The sequence below is a fragment of the Phaethon aethereus genome, assembly GCF_964289735.1.
Source record: "Phaethon aethereus genome assembly, chromosome: 2".
NCBI lineage: Eukaryota > Metazoa > Chordata > Aves > Phaethontiformes > Phaethontidae > Phaethon > Phaethon aethereus.
Window position 1 is genome coordinate 27,900,079 of NC_138582.1, and position 27,269 is coordinate 27,927,347.

Here is a 27,269-nt window from a genome sequence, read left to right on the forward strand (position 1 = left end):
CCTCTCTTTTGCTCAGGGTGGCTGGAGGGCTGTGTCTGCAGGTGGGTTTCCTGAGAAATTGCACCTGTGGATGCACACATGCCTAGACTCAGACTCCTGGGCATATGTAAATGTGTTTGCCAACAATACAAGCAGCTCACAATACTGCATTCAATCCCTGGTTTACTAAAGAGAAAAAATTATATAGGAATGTAATTCAGTGGTACCAAATACTGAATTACAGTGTAATCAGTTTAAATCCTTTTTTTCTTTTTTATTCATACTAATGGGAATTCTGTAATGTTAATAACCCATGCAATGGGGAAAAAGGTATGTTTAGGATTTATCTAATAGTCTTCAGAATAGTGATGATTAACTCCAGTGTCTCATTGTACGCTGGGAAGGCTTATGTCTTTCTGTATAATCATGTAAATGTTGCTTATTACGTGTTTTTCTGACGTTAGACATCATTGATGTCCTTAGTAACTTATTTAGGAATAATGAATTTTTTTTTTTTTTCTGATACTGACAGTGATTTTTGGATTGAAAGCGATGGGTAGAAAAGATGCCTCTACAGCAAGGACTCCTGTTGACCAATACAGGAAACAAATAGGTAAGAGATATGAAGAAAAGTTTGTGCTTAAAAACAAAATCTCTGTTTTTTGCAGCCAGGCTAGCTGTTTTAACAAAATGCATTATTCCTCTTCAAAAAGTTCATGTTGCTTGTGAGTGGTACAAAATAATGCATGCTCCAGGAAAACAGTTTTTATATGCTGTTGACTAATTCATTCAGCAAAACCTTTTATGCAGACAGTGTTTTGTGTAACTTGAAAAAAAGTTCATGTTCTGTGTTTATAAATGCTGGTGAAATACTGCAGTGCAGCAGCTACATGATGTTTCTGAACTTCTGGAACTTTCCTGATTTTCCTGTTTGTCTCCAGTGTAAACTGTGGGCATTTCTGACAAAGCACTGTTCCAGCTTTGTAACAATTTTTGATGTATTGAATGATACAGACCTTTACATTGTGTAATGACATTTATTCTCCCATTAATGAAATACTTTTAACATTTTAATTATTTATCTTCCTAGTTTTTTTCTGTTCTTACCCATTGTAAATGTAGGTAGCTTGTACACAAAGTACGCACATGCGCACACGTGAATGCACACACATACACTCACACAGGTACCTACATCGCAGACACAAATCTGTTTTTCTTTGCTTAAATGTAAGGGTGACATGTTTTTTAATTCCATGTATGAGGATTCTGTCTCTCTAGGTGTTAAATAATATTATAAAACAATATTTTAAAAGTACATATATAAAATGAAGTACCTTAATCTATAGTCAGTTATTTAAGTAAAGGACTTTGTTTTACAGTTGCTAAGCACCCACATCTGTGTTTAAATATACAGAAAAATAGCAAGCATCTGGGAAAAAAAAGCTGTTTATAATGTACATTATCATGGTGAAAGAGGTAGGGTATGAGAACATTCTTACTTTTGTAATTTCTTCATTTTTGTAGTGCTACCTTACTATTTTAATATAAGTGTCTTAATGGTCTTTTCTGCATTTAAAGTTGAAAGTGAGGGACTATTTTGTATTTTATTTGTTTTAGATACCTATGGAATGCTCTGTATTTCCTAATCTTAGGCAATGTATGTGGCTGGCTTCCTCAGTTAATTCTCTGAGGTAGAAGCATGGCTGAAAACCTCCAAGTACCTTTACGGATGGGAAACAGATATGCTAGGAAAAATGTTTAAATAGATGGGCTCTCTGCTGCTGTATGATTTATGTTTTGTGTAGAAAACCTTGCAAGGAAACTATGACCCAACAGAAGATGACACTACAAATATTTCACCTAAATAGGTCTGGTGAGAAGTGAGAACCCTGTACCTCATCTTCGGGACAACTCGTCCCATGTAACTGGGTGTTTGGAAAGAGGGTGATTGCATCAGCTTTCTTGCATTTCCTCTGTGTGTTTTTCATCGCGGTCACTTCTTTTTCAGCCACCTCCTTTAGGGTTGCTTTTCTTCCTTCTGTGAATACCTTCAGGTGACCATGGTTGGAGTAATTTTTCTGAAGTCCTCCACAGGGTGAAAGAGACTGGTGATCTCCAGTGGGATCCCTGGAGAGCAGGGTGGGCTGCTTGGGGGACAGGGAGGTGTAAAGCTGTGTCTAAGTATGAGACTCGCAAAATTACCTCCAGCTCTTCCACAGCTTGGGCTACTTCTTGCACATTACTGCTGCGCGGCACCATGGTTGCATGTCTCACGCCTGTGAGATGCCAGGAATGATGAGTGCCTTGAGCAGGGGAGACGACTGGTGCTGTGGCAAGGGGGCAAGAGTATTTGTATTGGGGCCCAACACTCTGAGCGATCCTGTTATGTAGCTGACTCTCTGGTTTCAGGATAGCATGTTGTCTGAACAATTTGGCACCTTCCCTGTTATACGATGCAGCTCCGTGATCCATTGGGTACTATAAAATACAGTGTCTGAGATTATTTTCTTTAGATGCGACGCATTGCTCTTAAGTTGGCAAAAGCAAGTGCTAAAAATTATCGTAGGGAAGAATCTCACACTGGCAGGCAAATAATCTATATAACCTAGGAGGTGTTTCTGTGATTGTAGTATTCCTTAGACGACAGAGAGCAAGAACTAAAATAGACTATCCACTGCCTTTTGCTCTGATGATGGTTGTTTCAGCTCCCACTCTGGTCATTCACTGATATAGCCATAGAGTTTGCAAATGGAAATTAGTTCTCTGATCTCACCAGTGAACTCAATGAATGTGAGGGGGAGAGTTGAAAATTTATGGATAAGGTTTTATACTGTAATGTCGTGGGCATGTTTGAGTTTTACATACATGCATTTTGGGCTAGCTGTAGGCCTGGTAGCTGAGCTTAGTGGAGCTATCCTTTTAGTCTCATTATGCCTTTAGGTGTATTATAGGACAAGTATGTGTATTATTGACAAATATTGTCCAGTAAAGAACTTTTCTTACCATAATGAATATGGTAATCTTTCTTTTTTTTTCCATTATTTCTTGATTTTTTTTCTTTTTATAGTTTTGCATAAGTGATGATAATTCATCTGTTTATCACAGAATCACAGGATGGCTGAGGTTGGGCAGGGACCTTTGAAGGTCATCTGGTCCAAACCCCTGCTCAGGCAGGGCCACCTAGAGCTGGTTGCCCAGGACAGTGTCCACATGGCTTTTGAATATCTCCAAAGAGGGGAACTCCGCAACCTCACTAGATAACCTGTTCCTGTGTTTGACCACCCTCAAAGTGAAAAGTTTTTTCCTTACGTGTTTCAGTTTGTGCCCATTGCCTCCAGTCCTGTCACTGGGCACCACTGAGAAGAGCCTGGCTCTGTCCTCTTTGCACCCTCCCTTCAGATATTTATATACATGGATGAGGTCTTCCCTGAGCACTCTCTTCTGGGTAAACAGTCCCAGATCTCTCAGCCTTTCCTCACAGGAGAGGTGCTCCAGACCCTTAATTTTAACTCCTCTTGATCTCATTCTTCATGATCTGATTTAGTTCAGATACTTGTTAGAAATTATGCAGGAAGAATTTAATTTTTTTCTTAAAATCTGTTCATCAAATAAGCCCTAGATTTGGCAGCTTAGGTACTTCTGCAGGGATGCTTTAGTGTGAGGCTGTTCAGCAGAAGACCTCCCAGAATACAGAACCCATCACGCTGAAGGACTTTGTAGCTTATGAGAGGGTCATTCTTGTTTGTAGAACAGAGACAGAAGGCTCATCTGTTTTTGAGATGGACATTTGATCACCCTTTCCCAGATAGGTTATATCTAGAAACAGCGGGCAAAGGGAGGCTGCATGGGACCTGTCTTTAAAAAAATTGATTTATCAAACCCATTTAAAGTTCTAAATCCATGCTTGGAATGATTGCTGTCCTTCCTTTCCAGGCATTTGGTATCTATGGATTCTTGAAAATATTATACTGGATGCTGGCTGAACAGCTACCTCTTGCTGACTAACAGTGTGGTGTTATTTTTTAGCTCAAAATTTAATGTTTTCTTGCCTTGCTGGATAGAAGGTAACCAGATTGAAACGTTTTTAATACCTTTTTTTTCTGATGGAAAATGGCAGTCTTCAAGGAACAACATGTCACAAAGTCATGTCAACTTCAACACAGTTTTCAGTTAGATGTTTAGTGGAGTAATTTGAAATAAAAGCAGATTTTTAATTTCATTTTGTTCCAAGCTTTCTGTTTTGTTCTGAGTTTCCATACGGCACACCACATGTTTGCCCTGTGCCATGGTTCAAGTTCATGTTGATGACTTCAGTTTAGCCGCTTGCCTTTTTCTCTCCTCCATGAGCTCAGGATCGCTCATGTCTTGTTTGCTGTTGTGCCATTAGCGGTTACTGTTTGCTTCAGTAGCATTTTCAGAGGATTCCCCCGGCATAGAGATTGATATTGCTCTTCTCTGTCAGCTGGCTTTCAGCCATCTCTTCTGCCACCAGCCAAAATTTGTCTGTAGTGCCTCTCGTTCAGCAAGTGCTCCAGTATCCAACAGCGGCACTGCCTTTTCCGCGGGGAGCAGAGGCAGCCTTTTAGTTATCAGACCAAACTGGCACTGGCTTCGTAAAGACTATCCCCAAGTGGGACAGGCAACAACAGCAGCAACCTTTTCAAACTGGCTTAGACTGTGGCTGGAGGAGGGAGGACAGCGGCGAGGGAATCTCTCCCCGTTCAGTTCCCTGTGAGCAGCCGAGGCTCTGGAGGAGGCATGAGGAAAAGTAATTTTAATGATCTTTTTTCATATCTCTCTCACGTACCCAAACATGCACCTGTAGTGCAGCAGCAAATGGGGCAGCTCTTCTGCATAGTGTTTCCTTCTCACTGCTGCTGTTTGTGCTGCTGTGCTTAATTTGCTGGGATTGGAGAAAAGGTGTGAGGCAGTATGCAATTTTCTGCATTTATGCAGCTTTGCTCTGCAAATGCTGTGAAAATAGCAACAGGTTTTGCACCATATTTGCTTTGTTTACTGTTATGTGTGCTTTAAGTTCCCAGAACAATTCCACATGTATATTTTCCACCCTTCTTCATCTGGTGTGTTGCTTGCTCGGCGTGGAAGCTGCAGGATTTGTGGGTAGTGTTCATGACTCGTGTGATTGCGGGATCCTAAGCAGGCATACTGAGAGGATTATAGCATAACTAAAACCTGGTCTACAAATCAGGAATAGACATACTTTTGGCTCCCATTACTATTGTGTTGCTGTAGCATAATTTTTCATGAGGAGAGGTTGTTTGCCAATCATTCAACCTCCAATTTGTAGACTCAAAGGTCTGCTTATTGTCTGCTCTGTATCTTCTGACTTGCCGACTTGATCCTTTAGGGGCTGGATCTTATATAAGCATAGCCCAGGGGATCTCTGGAGTAAACAAAGCTTCTCACATCCCCCGGGAAGGAGTAAAAGTTATGAATGAAAATAAATTCTCTTTTTGTTTTGGAAAGCACAAGGTGCTAGGCTGAGCATGGTGACTTGGTGGTGGAAGTGGTGCTCGTTGGCACAGCACACACAGAGCGATGGGACGGTGAAGGGGAATGGGTGGGAGTCCTGAAACCCCAGCTGTAGCAGCACAGGAAGGGAGAGAGAACAGCCCACCTGAACTAACAGATAAAACTCTGTGGGTAAAGTCACCCATTTTTAAAACTCCTTGATGTGGGGATCTGGTGACTTGTCCACAAGAAAGGCACGTCATCCTAGTGCCAAGGGTTACTGTCCCACTGTAGCCCCAGTGAGATAGAGAAGAGCTTGTCTTTCAGCAAGATGGATGGATGGATGGATGGATGGGAACTAGCAGCAGCAAGAATGTCTCTGGCATTCCCACCTCCAGCTACCAGCTCGGTTGTGAGCATGGACCTGTTACCTCCCTGCCTCCAGAGGGAAGCCTTTCTTGTGGCAGATTGCCATCTCCAGTTGCAGTATTGCAACTACTACTGCACTACTAAAGAAGTGTCTTTGCTCTCTACCACCTCACCTTTTTCTCTGTTTTCTGTTACTGTTCACCTTCTCTATTTTTTTAGAGTTAATACCCCTCCACCTTCCTTATCCTGGGTAGTGCCGTTACATACTCAGATCAAACTGTCCGCTAACAGTCTTTCTTTTCAGCTCAAAAAAAAGAGAAGTGTTATGTTGTAATATTTTCTTATGAAATACATTACATACTTTGAAGTGAAATGCGATTGTTTTGTTTTGGATCAGGAAGTGTTTGTTGTCAGCATCAAAATTGTAGATTTAAATTCTGAAACAACAGCAACAGCAGCAACAGAAAAAAATATTTGGATTGAATTTGTACTGAAAATTTCAAAATCACACCATTTGTCACAAAACAGGAATTCCTGTATCTTTTGTCTCTTAAGAAAAGGCGCAGGATTACAAGGCAGCATTTGCATCATTAAGGTTGCTCTCCGCTATCACAAGGAAACGTGTAGCAGGACTGATGGAATGAAAATTCTCCAACCTATTTTTTAATTAGTCATGTTTTTTTTCCCCTCATATTTGATGTTGATCACCTATTTACTGAGGGAGGGGTAGGGATGGGGAAAGTACAGAAACAAATGCTTGAGGCAAAAGTTGAGACAAAAAGGGAAGAGACCTCTCCTACTTTAGAGTGTAAAAACAACCCAAGAAATAGGCAGTTACAGTGCACGGCATGCCCTTTTTTTTGCATATGGAACATTACATTTACTGTCTTGAATTTTTCTCATAAAAATGTACTATTAAGCACATAATAAAGAGAAGTAGGGAAAAAATCCTTCTTCTGCTGTTACATGTGACTGTTGGCAAGTTTTGGAGTCTTTTCCTATCCTTAGTTTTGTACTTCACAGTGATATGCCATGGATACCACGTGTAGTCCCTTTTCTTTTGTTTGGGAGGAGGTTTTATGAAGAATGAATTTCTTCGTCACAAAAATTGAACTAGATCTTTTGGTCAGTGATTCTGTTTTCATTTCAGTTTTGTACCAGTGGCATCACTTCTTGGAAACTAAAGCAGGAGCAGCTGAGGAAAATACTGCTGTGAAGTGAAGCTTAGTCTGGCTGTACTAATTTAATCCACATTTTGTGACGACTGGGATGTTTTTAAGTATGTTCTGTGAAGGCTGATGATGGATTTTAAGCACATACAGTATGTGATCACTTATTTTTTAAAGTCCAAAGCAATAAAGCTGTATTTTATTGCCTTGGCTTATAGCATAAAAGGTGATGGTAGATCTGGATATGTACTTCTGTTTGCGTGGATGTTATTTAGTTTTCCTTTGCTGAGCAGGCGCAGGCCCAGCCTAAGCGGGGGTGGGAGGGGTGGCTGCAGAGCCAGGGGCTGTGGGAGCGTGTACACACAGCGTGCAGAGATGCTAAGGAGGAAGGTGGTGTATCTAACCCTTGGCTCGTATTCTCTTTCCACAGCAAAAGCCTAGAGTTTCTTTGAACTTGGTTGGTTATACTACTTTTACCGTACATTTATACTACACTTGTTTAATACTTTTATACAGATGGAGGCTCATAGTCTGCTCTTATTTTAATCTCATCAACAATATCACCATTTCACTCAGTGGAGTCGCTACGAATTTTTTTTATAGGCGTAAATGAGAGTGAAATTTGACACGCTGTTTCCAATCGCTGAACTGCATTTCAGCATGGTGTTACTTCAAGCACTTGCAATTCCTGTAAGGTATCTGGTGTCTACAGGGCTCTTGCAATGATACATAGTTGTGCTTGTACTTAGTCTCAGCTTCTGATCCATTCTTCAATGGATTCATTTCTGCAGTCAAAAAATCAAACTAAAACAACCTCTTTGCATCCTCTTCAAAATAGATAAAAATTTTGCTATAGACACATAAGCATGTATATATTACATTTAGAGGCAAAGCAGTTTAACATTTTTGGAAATTCTTTCACCAGGCTTTGAAAAGCTTAGCTCGTATGTGTGAAGGGTGGACTTCAAAGTACTCATATCTCAATGTGAATCTGTAAATCTGACTTTAGAGACCAATTTCTAAAAAATCTCAGATGTAATTTTTCAATGTATACAGAGTTCATATATATATATTTGTGCATTTTTTGCGTGTGGTGCATGTGCTTATATTTGTAGGTAATATTATGCCAATATAAATGCAAAAAGAGTTGGGCAGTGAACTACAAATCTGATTTCCTCTTATTTCATTTCACTAAGGCAGCAGTGCAGAAGGCATAAGAATGAAATGCCCAGTGCACATGCATCTATCAAGATGTGCTTGACAGATGTTTAAGGTGGGCATAATGCATAGTTGTAACTGCATTTCTTCAGTTACAGTGTTAGGACATGCAGTGCTATTTCTTTTGGTGCAGTTAAATTTTGTCCAGTCATCGTCCCGCAGTGGAGGGTGGCAGTCTGTTAAACCTCCACTGCTCCTCCACTCTCTGGACTAGCAGAAATGAAGGCAGCAAGGAGTCTGGTGAGCATTGCAGGGGCACTGGTCTAAGAAGAAAGACATCTAGTCCCCTTGGCTTACCTCAAGAGGTTTAACTGAAGGGACTTTTCTATTTCATCCTTCAGGACATGACCATGTGTATTTTGTAGTTCAGCAGGTATTGCACCTATTTATGGCCTAAAAAAAAATATGTTAGATGTCTGTGTTCAGGGTAAGACTGACCATAGAAGAGTCATCTGGCTTTTGTAATGAATTTGTTCACATTAGTGATTGCTGTCATGCGGTCCATTAATTGCACGTTGTCAGAGATTTCTGTAACTGGTTTGTATTAAAAGTATTTTTTCAGTGGAATCTTTTGTGTCTATTATGCCTTATTTTGGAAGAAAGTTAGGAACTGGCTACATTGTGGTTTTCAAGGTCTTGAACTATTTATGGGATTGTCTGCTAGGCCCTACATATTACTTGCAGGCTTTAAGTGTTGGATGGGAAATGAAATAACAGGGCAGCAGGAGAATGATCTTAGTAAGCTCAAACTGCTAGAATGAAAATATAAAAAGGCAGTTGCTTAATTAGAATTACAGTTACAGAAATCACAAACATCATGCGGCTAGCTTTTGTTTTTACCCAATGGTAAAGGCTGATTAAAAATAAGTACTATTGAAAGTATTCACACATTCAAAGTTATTTTGAGATGTTTCATTTGTGTAGCAGTTGGATCAGTACAGCAAAGCACCATGAAGTGAACAAATAGCTCTACAATAAGAAGTGGAATGTGGGAATCAAATACTCTGCCCTGATTGAGTTCTCTGGGTTGCAGTTAATAAGTTTACAGCTAACATAAGGCAAGTCACTAATCTGTTGTTTAGTCTCTGAAATACTTGACTTGGAATCTGGTCCTTGTCATCATGCGAGCTACATAGATACCCTATTTACCATGGGACCAACTGAGTGAGTTTTGCTCTGCTAAGCTATTGGTACTGTTCTAAAATAACTCATATATTAAATAACAATATTTTGAAGAGTTTTGACTCTCTATTAAATAGGAAAGGTGGAAAAAGCCTGCCTTTTCATTAGTTTATTTTCTGTTAATATCATTATCACAATATCTACACTGGTACTCTAAGATTTGTATTAATACTGATATTCTTGATTGTGAATTTGATTTTTCATTAACAAAGTAACAGTAATTTTAGAATGCATGGATTTTTTTGTTAGAATTAATTTTCCTATGGTATTTTAACTGAGTACCTGTGGGCTTTCTTGTTCATAAGAATTGGGGTTTGGATGATCTAGTGTGTGATAGGTAAGAGGATTTGACACAGCTTGTCACTAAATCACTTGCTCAGGTTCAGCCTAGGTGATAGTCATGGGAAGATGGTAACTGCCTGGCAGATGTTGGGTGGCATTTATGATGTGATGTTTGTGCATTCAGTTCCTAGTGGAGAAGTGTTGAAAAACATCATTATTTGTTGGCAATCAAAACAGAGGGGAGCTGGATAATGAACTAGCATATGGAGTGAAACAGTGTCTCAGCGTTAGACATGGTCCCTTCCGCTCAAGGTTATGGCATACTGATGAGAGCACGGCCCTGATTCACTGAAGCTGTTGTGAGTAAGTCTGAACTCAGAGGGTGCATTAAATCCCTCAGCTTTGGACTTCTTGAGCATAGTGCTCATGTTGATCTGCCTCTTAGTAGCGCTAATTAATTTGGCCGCAACAGTGTATTATGGCAGTGTATCTCCTGGTTTGAAGTCGGCTTGCATCTGACCAGTTCACATCACAGGCAGAATGAGTGTGCAACTGTTTGTGTAGAAGACCTGGCCTGAGGGACCTTCAGTCACTGTCACTGAAGAGCTGGAAGAAGTTTTAAGTTAAAATAGAATGCAGGTGGGGCCTCCTGGGAGTTTTGCAGGCATTAAGTGGGGTTCTGTAAGGGTCACCTGTGTAGGCTTCTCTTCTAATGGGTGAAAAGTCTGGGGCTGGTGATTCATGTCTGCACTTGTAGGTTAAACAAGACTGGTACTCCTTTCTGGCACAGAGGCCAATTGGCATCGAATGACCCTGACGATACTGTTAAACTCTTTTATGCCTAAAACAGAGTGGCTGCTTGCAAACTGCTTATTGAAAATTGCTCCAGCCCCATGTTAATAACTTGAACCATGTGTAGGAATTGCTTGGGGGAGGGCTACCCTGGGCACAAACTGTGCCAGGGCCTGTTATAACACCTGCAGGGTGCAGACCATTGAATTCCAGTTCTTATTGCCATTGTATAATATATTGGTACACCTGCACCCAGATAGCCAGAGGGTACATTTTGACATTACGAGATGTCCTTTAGCAACACCTACCTTTCTCTACTTGTTCCTGTCCCCATGTCACAATGTATAGTGTACCATCTTCTGGGATGGCACAGCTGTTTGTGTGCCATTTTGATCCAGCTTAAAGAAAAAGATGTGCTGGGCATTTTTTTAGTTGAATCAGTTCCCTGATTTGCTTCATCATCTAGCTGCATGCACAAACTGAGCTGAGATGCATCGAAGAGCAGGACGGCACACTGCAGGGACTGAAGTGTGTGGCAAAACTCAGGCCAACAAGTGCCATAAACCAGTACTGATGTTGAACATGTTGCAAAGTCAAGCCACACCTTGAGTGAGTCTAGAATATTCTGTGTAACATGCAGGTTGAGCAAGCTAGGAAGTGTAAGAAGGATTCGCTTCCTATGTAGGCTTCCCCCGACCTCTTAGAATCACTTTTGGTTTCAGTCCAGTGTCCTCTCCAGGTAAGATCAGTCCTACTGGCTGAATTACTTTATGAATAATAACTGCAGTAGTTTAAATCCATGTATATTTGGAGGTATTTTACACTGTCTGCAGTGAACAATAATGTTGTCTTCTATACATGTCAAAGGCACAACAAAACCTGAATGCAGTTCTTTTCCTGGCACAGCCTTTTCCATAATGTTCAGTGTATTTTGCCTGCCAAACATTAGAAAGAAGTGGAATGCAGTGGCTAGTGGGATTATCTCTGAAGCAATACTTTTCCAGTAGAGATAGGCTGCAGTCTGCTGTGTCTTTTCTGGAATAGATGGGGACTGTGCAAACTAGAATGAACTGCACAGGGAGAAACATTGAATAAATTGCAAATCAAATAGAACTGAAGGTACCATCCTTAACATACTTCATAGTGTGAAGTGTCTCAGAAAATCAACCTGTTAAGTACAATACCAGATGGAAATGATTGGTAGAGTTACAAGAAAGTCAGACTCATGTCTGTAACACAGGAGGCTCTGTGTATCCTGATAGGGAGCTTGGAAGACCACAAACCCCATAGCATATATTCAATGGAAGGATTTCTGTCCAAAAGGTTTAATGGAAAAAGCAAATATGACCTGTTGTGTTTGTGTAGAGAAAACTATCAAATTCTAATGAGTAATCATCATGAAAATGACAATGAGGGAAGTGCTTTCATGTACTCTTCAGAGAGGGAGAATAAAATATTTTGGCTGTGGCAAAAGCAGAAAAAGCGTAGACCACAGAGGACTGTTTCTCCATCTTACTTCTATTACTGATGCAAAAAGAGCAATTAAAAAACATTATACAGTGTTAATTTTCTTGCTTTATCCAGCTACCTTTCAGGTAATTTTTAGTCTGAAGAGAAACACTTCCTACAGTCAAGAGGCCATGAGTAGGAAGGTTGGATTTACGGTGGTGGAGATTTGGGACAGGCATCACACTACTGAATTTAGTGAAGTCATTTCAGATGCTTATCCTTGTAACTTGGAGCAAAATCCAGTCCTTAAGTATGAAGATAATAAGCCTTTCCAGTATCTAAATGTTATTAATTATATGTTTCTTCACAGTTTGTTTGTTGTCTGTTGTCAAAATACTATCAAAGAACTGCATGTTGCTAACTTAGTAATAATTTGGGAAAAGTTTCATGATAAAGGAGGCTGAACACCAGTACAGGTTGCCCAGAGAAGTTGTGGCATCTCTGGAAATTTTTTGAAACTGAGTTGTACAAAGACGTGAGCCACATGATCTAACTTCAAAGTTATCCTAGCCTAGCTTCTGGTTAGAGTAAGTAACCTCCAGAGGTCCCTTCCATCCTGAATTATTCTTGCATTCTCTGCCATTACTCTCATTTGTTTCTGAAATGCTGCAAGTATTTGCTTAGAGTGGTATTGGCATAGAGTCCTACCACAGAAAAAGTTCTCAGAGCTGCTCAGTACACTCCTTTGCGTGGGAAGATGAAGAAACAAAAAACTAATGATATGGTACTTCTCATACATCACTATGTGGGAATATCAGGGTGAGTTGCATCAGCATCTTAAAACATGGCTTATATCTTTACTTTGATGACCAGCTAGCTTGATACCAGTGCTGTCAATTCATCAGATGGAAATCTTAGTGGAAAGGTCCCCTTGTTTCCCATGGTCACCCAAAGTATGTTCATGAAAAAGTGTATTTTATGCTTGTATGTATTTAAAGTAGAGATAAAACATGTTAAAGCCATTAAACAGGGCACTGGAGACAGTGTGTTGGAAGTACTGAGTACTGCTTTGCTCATCCATGTTTAAGAAAGATGAATTGAAAGTGAAAGAGATGCTGAAAAAACTAGAGCCTTGTTTAGCACAGCTGAGCACAAACTAGGGCAAATGTGGTTCCTCTCAACGAATGTTTTGGGAGTAAGCACTTGGGAAAGACAACAGTCCATATATATCATCTTCAACTGTATATAAATTGTCCATAAAAAAACATATCTGGAAGTTAGAAGGCAGTTTCTTACCAATAGGAGCTTGAACTTCTTGAGTGAAGTCTTGCTTCTAGTACTAAACGCCAAAAAAACCCCAAAGCTGTAACTTGTTTTCTAGCTGACCATTTTCTATGATCAGTTTTGAACAAAACTGAATGCTGTGGGTACCTTCACTAACAGAGTACTGGATCTCAGTAGTTCACCAAGTCCTTCGTAGTCATATGTTCCATATGGACAAAGTTTCACTGTGAAGTGGAGCAGCTTTCTGAGATATTTATAGCTAGAAAATGTATTTGGAAGGATTATCATAACTTTCTGACTGTAGTGTTACTTGTGGAAAAATTAATACTGAGTATTTTTGCCAAAATCAAGATTTCAGGAGAACTGAAAACATAATCTTGAATTTCACAGCCTTTTTCCTTTTTGTGGAAGAGAATGTGAAATTCATGCTGAAAGTCCAGGCTGAAAGGAGAGATATGAGGGAAAATGGGCACATTTCAATCATAATATTAACCTTTGTTTTTCAGTGCCTGTGCTCTCAACATAATGTGGTGAAACTAGCAAAAGATTTCCACAGCATCATCTTTTCCTGTTTGTTTTTGGTGTTTTTTAATAAACTGCTGGGTGTACATTTGGTGTTACTGCTCTTTTTGTTTTTTATATTGTAGAAGTGCAGTACTTAACAGTCTAGAAGTAGGTATAAGTGTGCGGTTTCTTGGAGGATTCCCAGATGTACATCTTTGACAGGACTTTCCTATGTCACCTCTTGGTCCTAGCTGTTGCAGCATGTCCCACTGGTAGGAATAGGATGCAACTCGGGCATTCTTGTCATCAAAAAATGTCAATGGGAAACTAAAAAAATGGTCCATACCAAATACTTCTAGCAATTAGCGCATCTCCAGGGGGCCAGAAACAAGAAACGCATAGTATTCGTAGGTTGCCAAGGAACCTGGGAACATACTTCATTCAGTAAGTAAATAGGAAAAGTTTGCACACAGTTTACAGCAGGTGTCAAAAGTTGTGGAGTAAGGGCAGGTAATACGGGCTGTCTCCACTGCATACATCACTAACAGAAGTGCTTTCTTCTCCACCTATCTATTAATTGACCAGCATATACAAAGTCAGCCATTTTCCAAGAATTATTTTAACCTAGCTTAGCACATTTTGAAAGAAATTCGTGTGGGTGTGCAGCACTAAGCATTACTGAAACCTTTGGCATAAAATTGCTTGGATCTTGGAAGCACACACCAGTATGGGAGACATTGAAAGAGCTTCATTCCCAGTAAATCTTGGGAGTAGGTTGATATATTGGCTAGTGGGATATTGTTGGGTAAACACCTAGAGTATAAAGTGATCAAGGCACATGTATTTATGTGCACTAGTGGTCACTAACATGTCACAGGGACATAGCAACTTAGGCTACCATTTGATCATGGCATGGGATGCTGGCCTCAGAGAAGAATGAGGTAAGACTATCTTCATGTTTTACTGCATCAAATCTCTGCACTTCTCCTAACCCAAAAGAAGGAAGACTTATCTGGGAGTGCTTGCACAGTTGATGAATCAAAATGTGAATGTCTTGTCCAAGGTCATATCCGAAACAGGTGGCTAAGAGAGGAAAAGGTATTCTGGTCCTCATCTATTACCCCAACCATAAATGCATTTGTCATCTTCCATTGGACCCTTGCCTCATTTACTGCAGTTCTTACAACTTGATCAATGAGTCTTATCATCCATATTTACTTAGCTACTGAAAGAAGAAAGGGCTTCTGAGCAGCATACATTATTGTAAAATGATAAAAAATCATAAAATTCTGTATTCTGGTATATGTATTAGGAGCAGACAACTTTATAGTTATTCCTTGACTTTTCAGTGCCTGTCTTTGAACTTGCTAGTATCCCTATCTTTATTAAAAATACAGTTTCATGCCTAAAGATTTTTTTCCTATGATATTTCTGTGGAGAAAAGTAATAAAAAATAAAGCACTGGTATACCATGGAGTGAATTATCAGTGAGTCCTTTTGCCACACTCTGTAGCCCTTTCATTGTAAGAAAAAAATAAATTACTGATTAGAACATGGGCATTAAATTAGCATTGTATTCTGCCACACCTTTGGAATTTGTATCAAAAGAACTAAGAAGGTAAATCTTCATTTCACGCATGTTTCACTCAAACTTTAGTTTAGTAGTTTTGTTTTGATAATTTAGTGTCCTCTATTCTGCATATGGAAAATCCCTTTGCTAAATTTTTAAAACTTGATGTTATCAGATCCACTGGCATACTTAGGAAAAGTATGTCTGTCATAAGGACTGCACTGTTACTGAAAGTGAACTTGTGTCTTTTCTTCTGAGGAAAGGAACTGTTGAAAAACAAGCCATAGGGAGGATGCATAGCTTTGTTTTGTTCTATGTTTCCATATGTATCTATCTGTGAAATGAGCCCTTAGGAAAAACAATACACTCTGAATGTGAGACAAACCTCTAGGTTGTGCAGAACTTAAAAATTACTCTGAAAAAGAAGTGCATTGACTGTTTTTCACTCTGCATGCTATGTATAATAAATGTATCTCTTCAGGTATGTTTAAAGTGTGGAATCAATCTGAATGAGAAATGTTAATAGAGAACTGTTCAGGTAGTTTACAAATAACCTCTCTCATCTGTCCTGCGCAATGCCTGTCCTGTCTTTTGGGAGCCCACCACCATGGGAGATGGGGGATTTTCTCCGTTGATACTGTGCACCAGGACTTTCCCACAGGAGATGCACTTGAACTAGGCCCAAGTCACTTGTCACCTAATGGTGCATGGCTGAAGTTCTGTGTCCTGTATCCCTAGAGCACACTAAGTGACTCTACGGAGAGGGCCTTCTTCAGCAAGGGAAGACAGAGGAGGGTGTGGGGTTACATAGAACCTCGTGATCACAGCAGATATAAACAGTTGGTGAGGAAACAGGCATAGCTAAAAGTTAGTTTTCTGTTTAATTCCATTTAATTTTGTATGCTTTTAATTCCAAAAACTGAAATTGCTTTGTGCAAGGGCTTATAAATATTTAACACACATTTTTAATGAATAAGAAATTGACTTTAAGGGTCAGTAGCAGATTTGGTTACTTTTTCAGGTACTTTTTTTAATTGTTTCTCATTATATTTGTAAAAGTAATTTAAAAATCTTTAAAAATAAATTAATATAGGCCATCAGAGAATCATCTCTAATAGATAACACTCATGAGTGTTTTTCTTTTCTATTACACCATTAGGCCAGGGTCTTAAGAGTTTTTGATGAGTACCAAAGTCTTGCAAGGAAAAGAGATTTCCCAAGGTCATACAGTAATTTTATGGAATATTCAGGAATAGAAAATGACTCCATGTTTTATCTGCTCTAATCGAATAGTTTTCCAGATGGTAGACTATTTTCCTCGGAAGTCTCTCCAGCTTTTGTATGTTTCCTACAAGAGGTAGCATACTTAAAAGATCATCCCATGGAATAAAGTTTCAGAAAAATGATGCTGGCAGCAATGCTTGTTTTTTTGAATAAATTGTCCTAATACATGTCTTTCACTATTTAAATTGTTTATAATATAGTCATGTTCAAAATAAGACTATTACTGGAACCGAATTACTTTATTCATTAAAACATCAACAGAGCATTGATGCTGGTGCAAATAATGAAATAAAGTCAAAAGATCTCAGATAAACTCATTACCATCCCTCTGATGGCAAAGTGATAGGAAAAATAGGCATTTAAGTTACTTGACAAATTTATATGCCTGAAGAGAAGATGTGAAGTAAAGCCTAGCTATTCTTCATTGTATGTTGAAGATTGCAGTACTTGTGAAAGATACCATACATTCACCTGTAAGGCAGCAAGTCCAGTCCTGAAGTCAGGAGTAAGATGCCGTTATTTTACATTTTTTAGTACACTACATGCATACACATATACTTCCTTTTCTGTGAGCCTTCAGAAAGGGAAAAGAAAAAGATGGAGTAGTATGTCTGGAAAAATAAAGATAAATTTTAAAGTTAGCTGGGCTCCTCTATTCTATTATCTACACACAGATCTCACCACTGGCTGTAGCCTAGTTTGGCTTTTGAAGGTAAAATTGTGTCTCCTAATGTGCCTTCAAGACATTATTACACCTTTAGTTCTGAGGTCCATAAACCATTACTCTGGGTGCTCATAAATATGCATTTCCTCTACACTTTTAAGTAAGCTGCTATTGCTGTCATTCACTTTTAGTTAAGACCTGTCAGGTGGTGTTTCTGTTGAAGGAAAGAAGTTTAAATTATGGGCGAACTGAAGATATGTAGTTCTTAGGAGTGCTAAAATTATGAGTCAGTTGGAGAGATTATTCCTCACAAGTAATTTTAGGATCCCAAGGGATAATGGTGATGTGTACAAGAGATACTCCCTTCTCTGCTAATTCCATTAAAAGCCTATGATTTCTGCATTGCTGGAGTGAGACTCCAAAAACCTGCTTTTCCATCTTACATAATCACTTTCACAGTATCCTGTAACATCCACCTCTGCTAAGACTGTCAGTGCATTGACTCCTGGAGTGACAGTGATACATAGGTCTGACAAAGCATCCTTTGCAATATGCTTCATTGAAGTGAGAAGTGTGAATGCTGACACTATTACTGGAAACCTTTTACTTAGGCAGAATTAATACAGTACAACTATTATTTTGGGATGGTCTTGTAATATACATCTGGTCCAGAATGATATGACCTACTAGTGAGGAATTACTGCATCTTGGCAGAGAGCATCCAATTTATTTTCAATTCTGAGAAAAGCATTATCCACTGGATAACACACTGGATCAGGAGTTAAGGCATTCAGGATCATGGCTGTGCCATTCTTCTGGTGCCTGACCTGATGCAAGTCTCTTCACCCAGATGTCTTCTGCCCCTTCCGCCACTCTTTCCCCCTTTTTAGACTGTGCTGTTGTCTTTGGGGTGTGACGTAGCTGTGATTGTTCACAGGGTGTCCCCCTCAGCTCCTGCAGTTTTGCTCCTAGGTGGATGCTGCAAATCCCATACTTGGACTGAATCTGTAAATTTAGTCTGTTACCCACAAGTTCTAGCTCCAGTCCAGACTTTGTTTGGTTCAGGCTTGGGAAGCTTTTCTTTAGCAAGTTGTGACCAGTGGTGAGTTAATGGTGAGTCAGTCTGAAGCAAAGGATGTTTTTAGTCTTGGCAGCAAGGACACAGGCTAACGTTAAAAGGGACTTCAGTTCAACAAGGCAGGCATTAGAGAGAAGCTTCTCCTCAGCTGCACTGTCTCTGAGGCTTGGTCCTGGGCTCATCATGCGACTTCGTCAATGTTCTTTGTTTGCTGCAAGGCTTTTTTTGTTTTTCGTAAAATCAGATATACAATTTAATGCTGGGTGATGTACTAATACTGTTCGAATACTGCCATCCTATTGTGCATGAGAAATGTGAACGAGAAATGTGAGAAACTGTGAAATGGATGCAATGTGATATCTGTAGTGGAAGTCCTGTACCCTATTTTGTTTGGCCTCGTCCATTCCCCGAGTTGCTCAGGTTTTCTGTGCCACCCCCAAGACCTCGCTGTTCCAGCTAGGGAGGAGGAACCTGCGGGTGACAGGTTGTGTCCTTCTCTTCCTGGCCCAGCTGTCCCTATCCCTCCTCTAAGCAAAGTCCCACAGCAGAACGGCTGGTCAGGTTTGGCTGGGGAGGCCTGTGGCTCCTGGGAGGGTGCTCATGGAGGAGCAGGGGCATGGAAGAAGGGATGACTCTAGATCCATGTTGTGCCACAATGCAACTGTGACATCCCCCAGGGACAGGCTCCAGTCACCTAATAAGGTTGAACGTATCAGGTAGTTACTACAGCACAGAGAGAGGGATCCTTCTCTCCTGAAACACCACGTTATGCAGAAAGTTTAATATTACTACAGATCTTGGTGATATTGTGGTGCTTATTCAGCAAGCGCTGTTGTGAATGACTCAGTGATGTTGTCTGGCAGTAGCATGATATACACCAAAGTAATAAAATAGCAACTGCTATTGAAAACTTTTTGTGGCAGTGGTTGGTTTGGTCCTGTTCACGTGCTCAAGAGGTTAAACTTACTGGCAGGGACGTGGTCTGGAAGAGTTTCTTCAGTGGGGAAAGAGGGAAGAGGGTATTGCTTTCCTTTTGATCATGGTCTTATAATCACTTACATGTGTGGGGTTTTTTTTCCTAAAAAAATACCCCAGTAGGGGATCTTTGACTTCTCCTGTGACCTCAGTTGCTCCTGTTCTGTTTAAGGTCAAAAGAAAGTAATTTATATAAGACAATGGTAGAAATTTCTGGCTATGTAGTTGTGGGGATAAGAAGAACAGAGATGTTTTGTGGAACATCTGTTGCATGGATATGCTTTATTGTGGGCAACTGAATTGGATGACCTGGTCATCAGTTTCTGTATTTTCCTCTTTTGTCTTTAAGTGCTCTCAGTGGAGAACTGTTAGTAGTATTTTCCTACCTTCCTGCCTAAGCACAGGCTAGCTTTTATTGGAGCTAACCTCTAGTAATTATAAAGCCAACATCATAATAACAACCAAACAGATGGGACATATAATATTCATAAATTATTGAATGCAGCATCCTCATCCTTCACAGTAAGCTCTTCAGGACAGGTCCATTGTCTTGTGTGCACCTACAGTACAAGAAGGAGATAAGCAACAGCCAACATGATTTGTTAAATCAATTCAATTTTCGTCTCTGACAGAGTGGCAAACCTTATCGATGAGGAAGAGGAAGAGCTGCTGTATGCCTTGACCTTGTCAAGGCTTTTTGACAATGTAACCTGGTAAACAAAGTACAGATGCATGAATATGAAGCTATTGCAAGACAGGTACCAAGTTGGTATGAAAGGTGTTCTCAGTAGTTATTAATGGTTTATTCTCTGTAAAGGTGTAATGAGGGATCCATAGTGGTTTACAAATTATACCAGTATGGAAGGCAGTAAAGAGATAAGAGTTTAAGATTAAAATTCAAACTGAATTTTAGAAATCGATGAAATGGCTTGGAAAAATAGAATATAATTCAACAAGGAAAAGGGCAATATTTCTTAACTTTGGTAGAAATAATCAACCTACAGACTGAATATGGGTAAGAAATGCTTAGGCAATAATTTTGGAGAAAGGATTTGTAACAATGAGCAGAGTCACAGGCAGATTGTGATTGAATGTGTGTGGAGAGTATATATATAAAAGATACCAATAAGGCCTCAGATGAACTGCTGTGTATAGTATTTTGTACAAAGATCAGAAAGAAGAGTCCAGAAGAGAGCAAGAGAAGCGCAGAGATCAAAGACAGAAGGAGTGGGACTGAAGGACTGGTTCAATCTGGAGAGCAGAAGACTTGAGAGACGTAATAGCAGTCATTAAATATATAAAAGCCTTACGCAAAGAGGAAGGGAATAAGTCAACTGTCCTCCAAGTCTATGGTGGATATGACAAAAAGTAATGTGCTAAGAGTTCAGTAAGGGAGATTAAAGTTAGATACTGGATGTGAGGAAACTTTTCATGATAAACCTAGTGAAGCACTGGGGGAGAGCTAGTATGGCTGTGCCATCTCCATTTTTAAGCACCTGTTTTTCTGTGACTCTGTAGTCCCTATGTTGAACATCGTTGCTGGATGTGTCCTCCAGGTCGGTATCTGTGACAATGATGTAATCTCTCTCTAGTCTTTGCTACTTAGCTTCTCCCTGGCAGATCCCCTCCCGTTCAGCTTTTTCCCCTAGTAAGTGAGCTATGAGTATATCTTCAAACGAGATACACTAAAAAAGTCTGAGGCCTCTGTGGACAGAGATGGCAAAGACCAGAAGAGTACTCGTAGGACTTGTGTAGCTCTGGAACGACGGTGCTGCATGCTACTGCCATCTTCCTAGAAAGCTCTGACCATAAGTCTGTTTTCACTTATTTTGGGCTATATCACATTTTCCTCTGTTTGCAGCCAACAACATTAATAAAATCAGCATAAGCCGAGTTGGATCTGGGCGCAGTTTGTCTCAGAAAGGCAGAAAGATTCTTTGTGTGCTGAATGTGCCTCTTGCCATGCGTTACGCTGCCTTTTTCACACTTCTCATCATCAAAGAAATAGTACGATAGTTTCCGTTGGCCAAAAATCATCTAATCTAATATTTGATAAAATTATGGCTTTTAATTGCGTTTATGGTGGATGCTTCACTCCTAAGCAGTAATATTTTTGTTTTGCTTTTCTCATTTTCAGAATTTATACTAAAACATAGCTGCTTATATGAAAGTGCAACTGCTAGTAATTACTCTATAACAAAGTAATAAAAATGTGCTCAAAACTACATGTGCACATTAACGCATGTATATATTACATAGATAGAGAAGAAGCAAAACACCCACCCGGTGATCGGTTTGAAATTAATTGTGTTAATTTCTCTTTAAGAGAGGTGTTTAATGTTTTCATAGTGGTCTGTTTGAGTATGAAATGTTAAAAGAGATTGTTGGAAAGGTTAATCAAAGAACTGCCATCATGTGTGTTTACGATACTCCTTTTAGATGGAGCTGTTAGTTTTTAATGGCTGTAGGCATGCACCTGTTGGGCTTGAGCAAAAGATTGTAAAAGATGATTTAGCACTGAAACATGTGAAAAAGGACTGCCCATCAAATAGTATCTAGTAAGCATCAATATTTTTGGTGCTCTTCTTCAGGTCTTTTATTATGGTCTTGCAGTTAATTGGGTATATTCTACAGGTATTAAAAACAATGAAATTACCTGACTGGTTAGCCGATTTACAGTATTGATGTTATTTTTTGCTTTGTACATTATCGATAACCAGTTTTCTGAATTTCTTTTTGTATTTGCTTATAAAACAACCCTTAAAAGAAGTATCAGAAAAGGTGCTAATTTAAATATGTTCTTAATTACTCATTGTAATCAACATAGGTGTAATACAAATTTTAAATATAAAAGATTTCTTTAATGAAATTCTGCTTTTCATGGCAACTCATAGCAAAATCTGAGGGATTTTCTAAAGTATTCTGTTTCCAGTCAGAATATTATATTTAACAAATATTACCAGACTTCTGTTTTGGAATCAGGGAAAGATAGCAATAATTAAATGGGTATGTTATAGTATACTTAAACATGCTTTTTTTTTTTTTTTTTAATCTTGCATGCAGCATAAAGGGAACTTACTCATTTTAATGCATCCTTCTTGTTGGCTTAAAGCTGAAATATAGTTGCTTGAAAATTAATTTACCCCTCATGAATGACTGGTTGGATTATCTTTGTAGCATTAAATGTCAACCCTGAGCTCAGAGCACGTTGTGTCTACGGTAAAAAGTTGTCCCTGAGCACTTAATGTTGTGTTAAATGATGATGTGTCCTTTGCAAATGTATTATTAGTGTCAAGCTGTTCTGTCTCTCAAGATTGAAAAACGGTCAGTGATTTGAGCTGCCATTAAACCTGAATAAAAAAGAGAGAGGCTGTGGGGGGTTTTCATGCCTTTTCTGACTATAGACATACTCCTGAGTACATATAAGACATATCAAAATGTTTCTGTTAACCTAAGACTCAAAAAACTCCATTTGGAATCACAGCAATTAAAAATATGAAAATCTCACTAGTGCTTCTTAGGGTAAGAATGGTCGTTGAATACATCTGTGTGATACTAAGAGCACAAAAACCAATAATAAATACTTCAGAGATTGGTCTTGTTCCGTAGACATGAGCTAGAGTTCTGGTGCCGATTCTCAAACATAGATTGTAACAGTTACTGATGTGTGATTTGCTGTCTGTATTTAACTGAGGTTAGGCCTGAAATTCCTTCGGAGTTTTGTTTCTCTGAAAAATAAATAGTTATTTATGTTTCTCCTAAATAAATAGTTATTTCCTGGTTTAGAGTTACAGTGTTACAGATGAGACACATGCTTAAGATGTGTCGCATGTGTTCACAGAGTTTCTCTGGATTACTCAATGAATATACAGCGACTCATTTAAAATCTCTCAAAAATATTTAATCATATACTTCTATACATGCACCTTAGAAGCTAAGTGCATAGGTACCGTTATGGATCCGGGTGACCTTACAAAGCACTTGAGAAAACACTTATTTCCCCGTGCCGGAGACCTAACTTGCTGACATTAATAAAAGCACTTAAAGAAAAGTACTGCTACTGTATATGAGGTGATAGAGCCGAGTTTCAAAGAGTCCTGGATCACATAGGAAAAGAAATGCTTTTATTCCCTCCTATTAAAAAACAAACTACTAAAAAAATTACGTAATTTTTGAAAGTACGAACTGATCTGAAGTTTTTAGTCCATTGGCTTGCTGTTTATAGACCCTACTGAATTCCTTTGGTGCACTTCAGTTACATTACTATAGTCACATTAAGGTATTTCAGACAATGAAATTTTATGGCCAAATTCTCCCTGTCAGCCATTTAGCTGGTTCCAGGGAAGTGTTCCCTGATGATTGGAAAATGGCAAATGCTGTGCCCATCTTGAAGAAAACTAGGAGGAGGACATGGACATACTAGAGTGAGTCCAGAAAAGAGCCAAGGTGACCGTCTGGAGCACAGGATGTACAAGGAGAGGCTGAGAGCGCTGGTTCGTTCAGCTCAAAGAGAGAAGGCTCAGCTGAGATGTTATTGCTGTCTACCAATATTTAATAGGAGGCTACAGACAGGGTGAAGCCTAACTTTTCTCAAAGATGCACAATGGGACAAGAAGCAAGTGAGAACATGGAAAATCCAATCAGGTAGGAGAAAAATGTTTTTACCAGAAGGATGGTGAAATGTTGGAAGAAGTTGCTCAGAGAGGTTTTAGAATCTCCACCTTTGGAAATACTCAAAACTCAGCTAGACAAGCTCAAGTAGACTAGCTTCCTGAGCAACTGGAGCTAATTTTCAGGTTGGATCCAGTTCAGAAGGTGTCTGTGTTGTGAGTGGAGGGTTGGACCAGATGACCTCCAGAAATCTCTTCTAACCTAAACCATGCTATTAGTCTGTAGCTTAAAGCCCTAGGAACTATAGCAGCCACACAGGAATGTTTCTGAAGCAGCAGTGTGATAATTTCACAGTGGCTCTGTAGTACAGATGTAGCTAACTGGCTTGTGGAACTACCACAGCATAGCTGAGCGAGGGTGGAATTCACTGGGAACCACCAGCTAAGATGTGATTTTACATGCATTTTACAGGCCCTTCGTGGCTGTGTAATGTTCTCTCTATAGTGCTAGTAATACTTAAGATAATTACTTCAAAGGTAATTTGTCCGTGTCCGTAAATGTGCTGAGACTTCAGATAAAATGTACAGGAAAATGGTTCTCCTTCTCCACATGTCCTTCAGATCTAGTTTCCTTGGCTCAGATTCATCCTGCTTAACCTCAGAGGTGAAACCAAGCCACCTGACTTGGGTGCTGAACAACTCTAGGCTCTCTCTCTTGCTGATGACAGTAAAATAGGCACTGTCAGGGAGCACTTCAGGCTGTCCTAAATGGCTGTCACGCACTCTTTGGAGAAGTCTCCCTGTGGGAATTAAAGAGAGACCTAAACAAACAATCACCTAAAACTGAAGTCAGGTGCAATGGCTGTGACGTTCTATATTTTGCATGTAAGGAGGTTGTGGAGAATAGTGTGGCTGAGCCTTCCTCCATCTTGGACTTTTGCCACCACCAGCAAGACCTAACTTTTGCCTTCCCCCTATTACAGTGGGGTAATGGAGGGGATGCTTGAAGGCAGACTGTGGAAACCCTGAAATGAATTCTTCTTCTTCTGTGTTTGTTTTGTGGGGTTTTGTGGAGAGTTCCTAGAACCTTTGCTATTTCAGATCAATAATAATAAGAAGAATATTGATTTCAGTTTAACTAGGTGTGTGATTTCACACTTCCAGTTTGAACGCAAAGCTTGCCACTGTCTGTCTCTAGTTGCTAATTAGCTATGTATACATTTTTGTATGGGTTTCAGCATCCGTTACGTTAATGTACTTTAGTTAAACTACTACAAGTAACAAATTTACCCAGTATTTGTAGTTTTATTACAACTTAAACAATACTTTAACATCTGAAATAGATTGCTACTGTAGGGAAAAGGTCTTACTAATATTTTGATTATGACTGTAATACCAGCACAGAAAGATTCAGGACAGCAGTTTGTTGGTTGTTACAAATTATAGCGAAAGTCTTGAAAGGAATTTTAAATCTGTAATGTTGATTAGCAAATTTTGCTATCTGTCAGGTTTTTTGGCATGCTGTAAATAACTCATCTTCAAGTAATTTGTATGAGTAATTAAATTTAGATTGCACATTTCTCATTTCAAATATTTTGACTCTTACCTATTTGCTTTTCCATTGTGGCTTAATTTGGTGTGGTCTATATAAATGGACAATAAATTTATATACCTTTGTTATAAAGATCAGTCAGTGAATAGAGTTTGGTATTCATCCCAGACAGAATTATGATTGAATGTATTTGCAAGATTAAAGCACTGAATTTACTTTTTTCTAATTAAGGGCAATTAAAGATTTGCAGACACAAATAAAAGACAATGAATTGAGGAATAAGTGTAGGAGCAAGTCCATTTGCAGGTGAAAAGAAGTGCCTTTGAAGCAGAACCAGCTGTATTTTCATTTAAAGAATAACAGTTTAGGAAGCTTTTCTGCATGTGCTTGGTTGATAGCATAATGTACTCATAAGCAGCTTACACAGTACAGTATTCAGAAAATAGCAGTGCATTAATTTTTAAAGTAGCAAATGCAGACGAAGAGCAATGCTGCCACATGATGATAATGAAGGTGGATATTGTAAAGTCTACTGAGAGAAAAGAAAGCAGGGAGCTCCCGAAATGTGAACATTTATAAAACAATAACTGGATATTCATATGATAATAAGCTTGGACAGCAGCATCAACAAAGGCCAAAGATGCAGTCCTGTTTCTGCTTAAGCCTGATGAATTGAAAAGCAGAGAGGCAGTCTTTAGTCTGTTATTCAATTCCAGTAATGAGCTATTGTTAGAATGAAAGAGTAAGTATCTAGAAGGGTTGGGAATCTAATTTTTTTCCCGGTGAAGTTATTCTATAGATCTGTTCAGGTTGTATCTTAAACGGCAGCATCTTTAAACACAATCTTAATCGCAGTCAGTTTTCTTAAATATAGTGCTCATCATGTTGCATTCTCAGTTACATGTATAACAGAGCTTGGTATGCAAAATTACAGTGTTATGCATATTACCTGGTAACGTCACCATATTTCTGAGGAGTAAAAAACCCCAAATTGTCACCCAGAACTTAACGAACTTGTCTAGCTCATATGTATTATTTTGTTGAAGTTTTGCATTAAGCAGGGTGTCATTGGAGGTTTAGTTTAAAAGAATACTGAATATACAAGATCAGGTCATCTCTAATCTGTTATTAAAATAATTGAATAGAGGATATATGGGTGTCAATTTCCCTTGTGAGTAGAGGTAAATCACAGAAAATCTTGTGAAATCTGTAGATTTTTAATCTTAGTTACATGTGGAGAGACAAACTTATGTTGCATATTGTATGGATCCCTAATATTGACTCTGAGGGAGACACTTTGGCATTTTTCACAATACAGCTGTGTTTAGTAGCTCAACAAGTACCTATATTTCACCCTTACCTTCACCCTTTTTCCAGTTCTGCGGTGAGTAGACTAGTCTTCATTTCTACCTGTGGAAAGTTTTCAAAGCAAGCTCTGTAAACAGGGCACAACTCAGTTCAGCTTCTACTGAGGACACTTTGCCACCAGGGGAGTGGGAAAACTATGAAGAAGGATGGAAAGAAGGGGCAGGGTGAAAGTGAGCTCTGGAGAGCTTCCAAAGGGCAAAGGCAACTTCAGGCACTGAAATGGAAAGGTGGATGATCTTTGCAGCTGGTCTTGGGAGGGAGTGACAGGAGGCAGGACAAGCAGAGAGATAGTGGCTGTAGTCAGTAAGAAAAATTGCCATATCATGCACTAGTTCTTTGGCCTTAAAAATGGAAAGAAAGTGATGGACTTGAGAAAAGTTGTAAAGAAAGAAGTGTCAGGTTTGTAATTGAAATTGGGCTAATTCAAAAAAAAAAAGTTAAGGAAAGCTGACACTGGAGTTTGAGAGA

General features: G+C 39.2%; 1 protein-coding gene across 1 annotated transcript in view; it reads left to right on the top strand.

Annotated features, from left to right (window-relative positions):
* Positions 1-286: 286 nt before the first annotated feature.
* TRIQK (triple QxxK/R motif containing) overlaps positions 287-27,269 on the top strand; it is a 41,371-nt gene continuing 14,388 nt past the window's right edge. Inside the window, exon 1 of the mRNA XM_082015097.1 lies at positions 287-592. Coding sequence (XP_081871223.1) covers positions 532-592 — 61 coding nt within the window. The 5' untranslated portion in view covers positions 287-531. The remainder of the gene's footprint in view (positions 593-27,269) is intronic.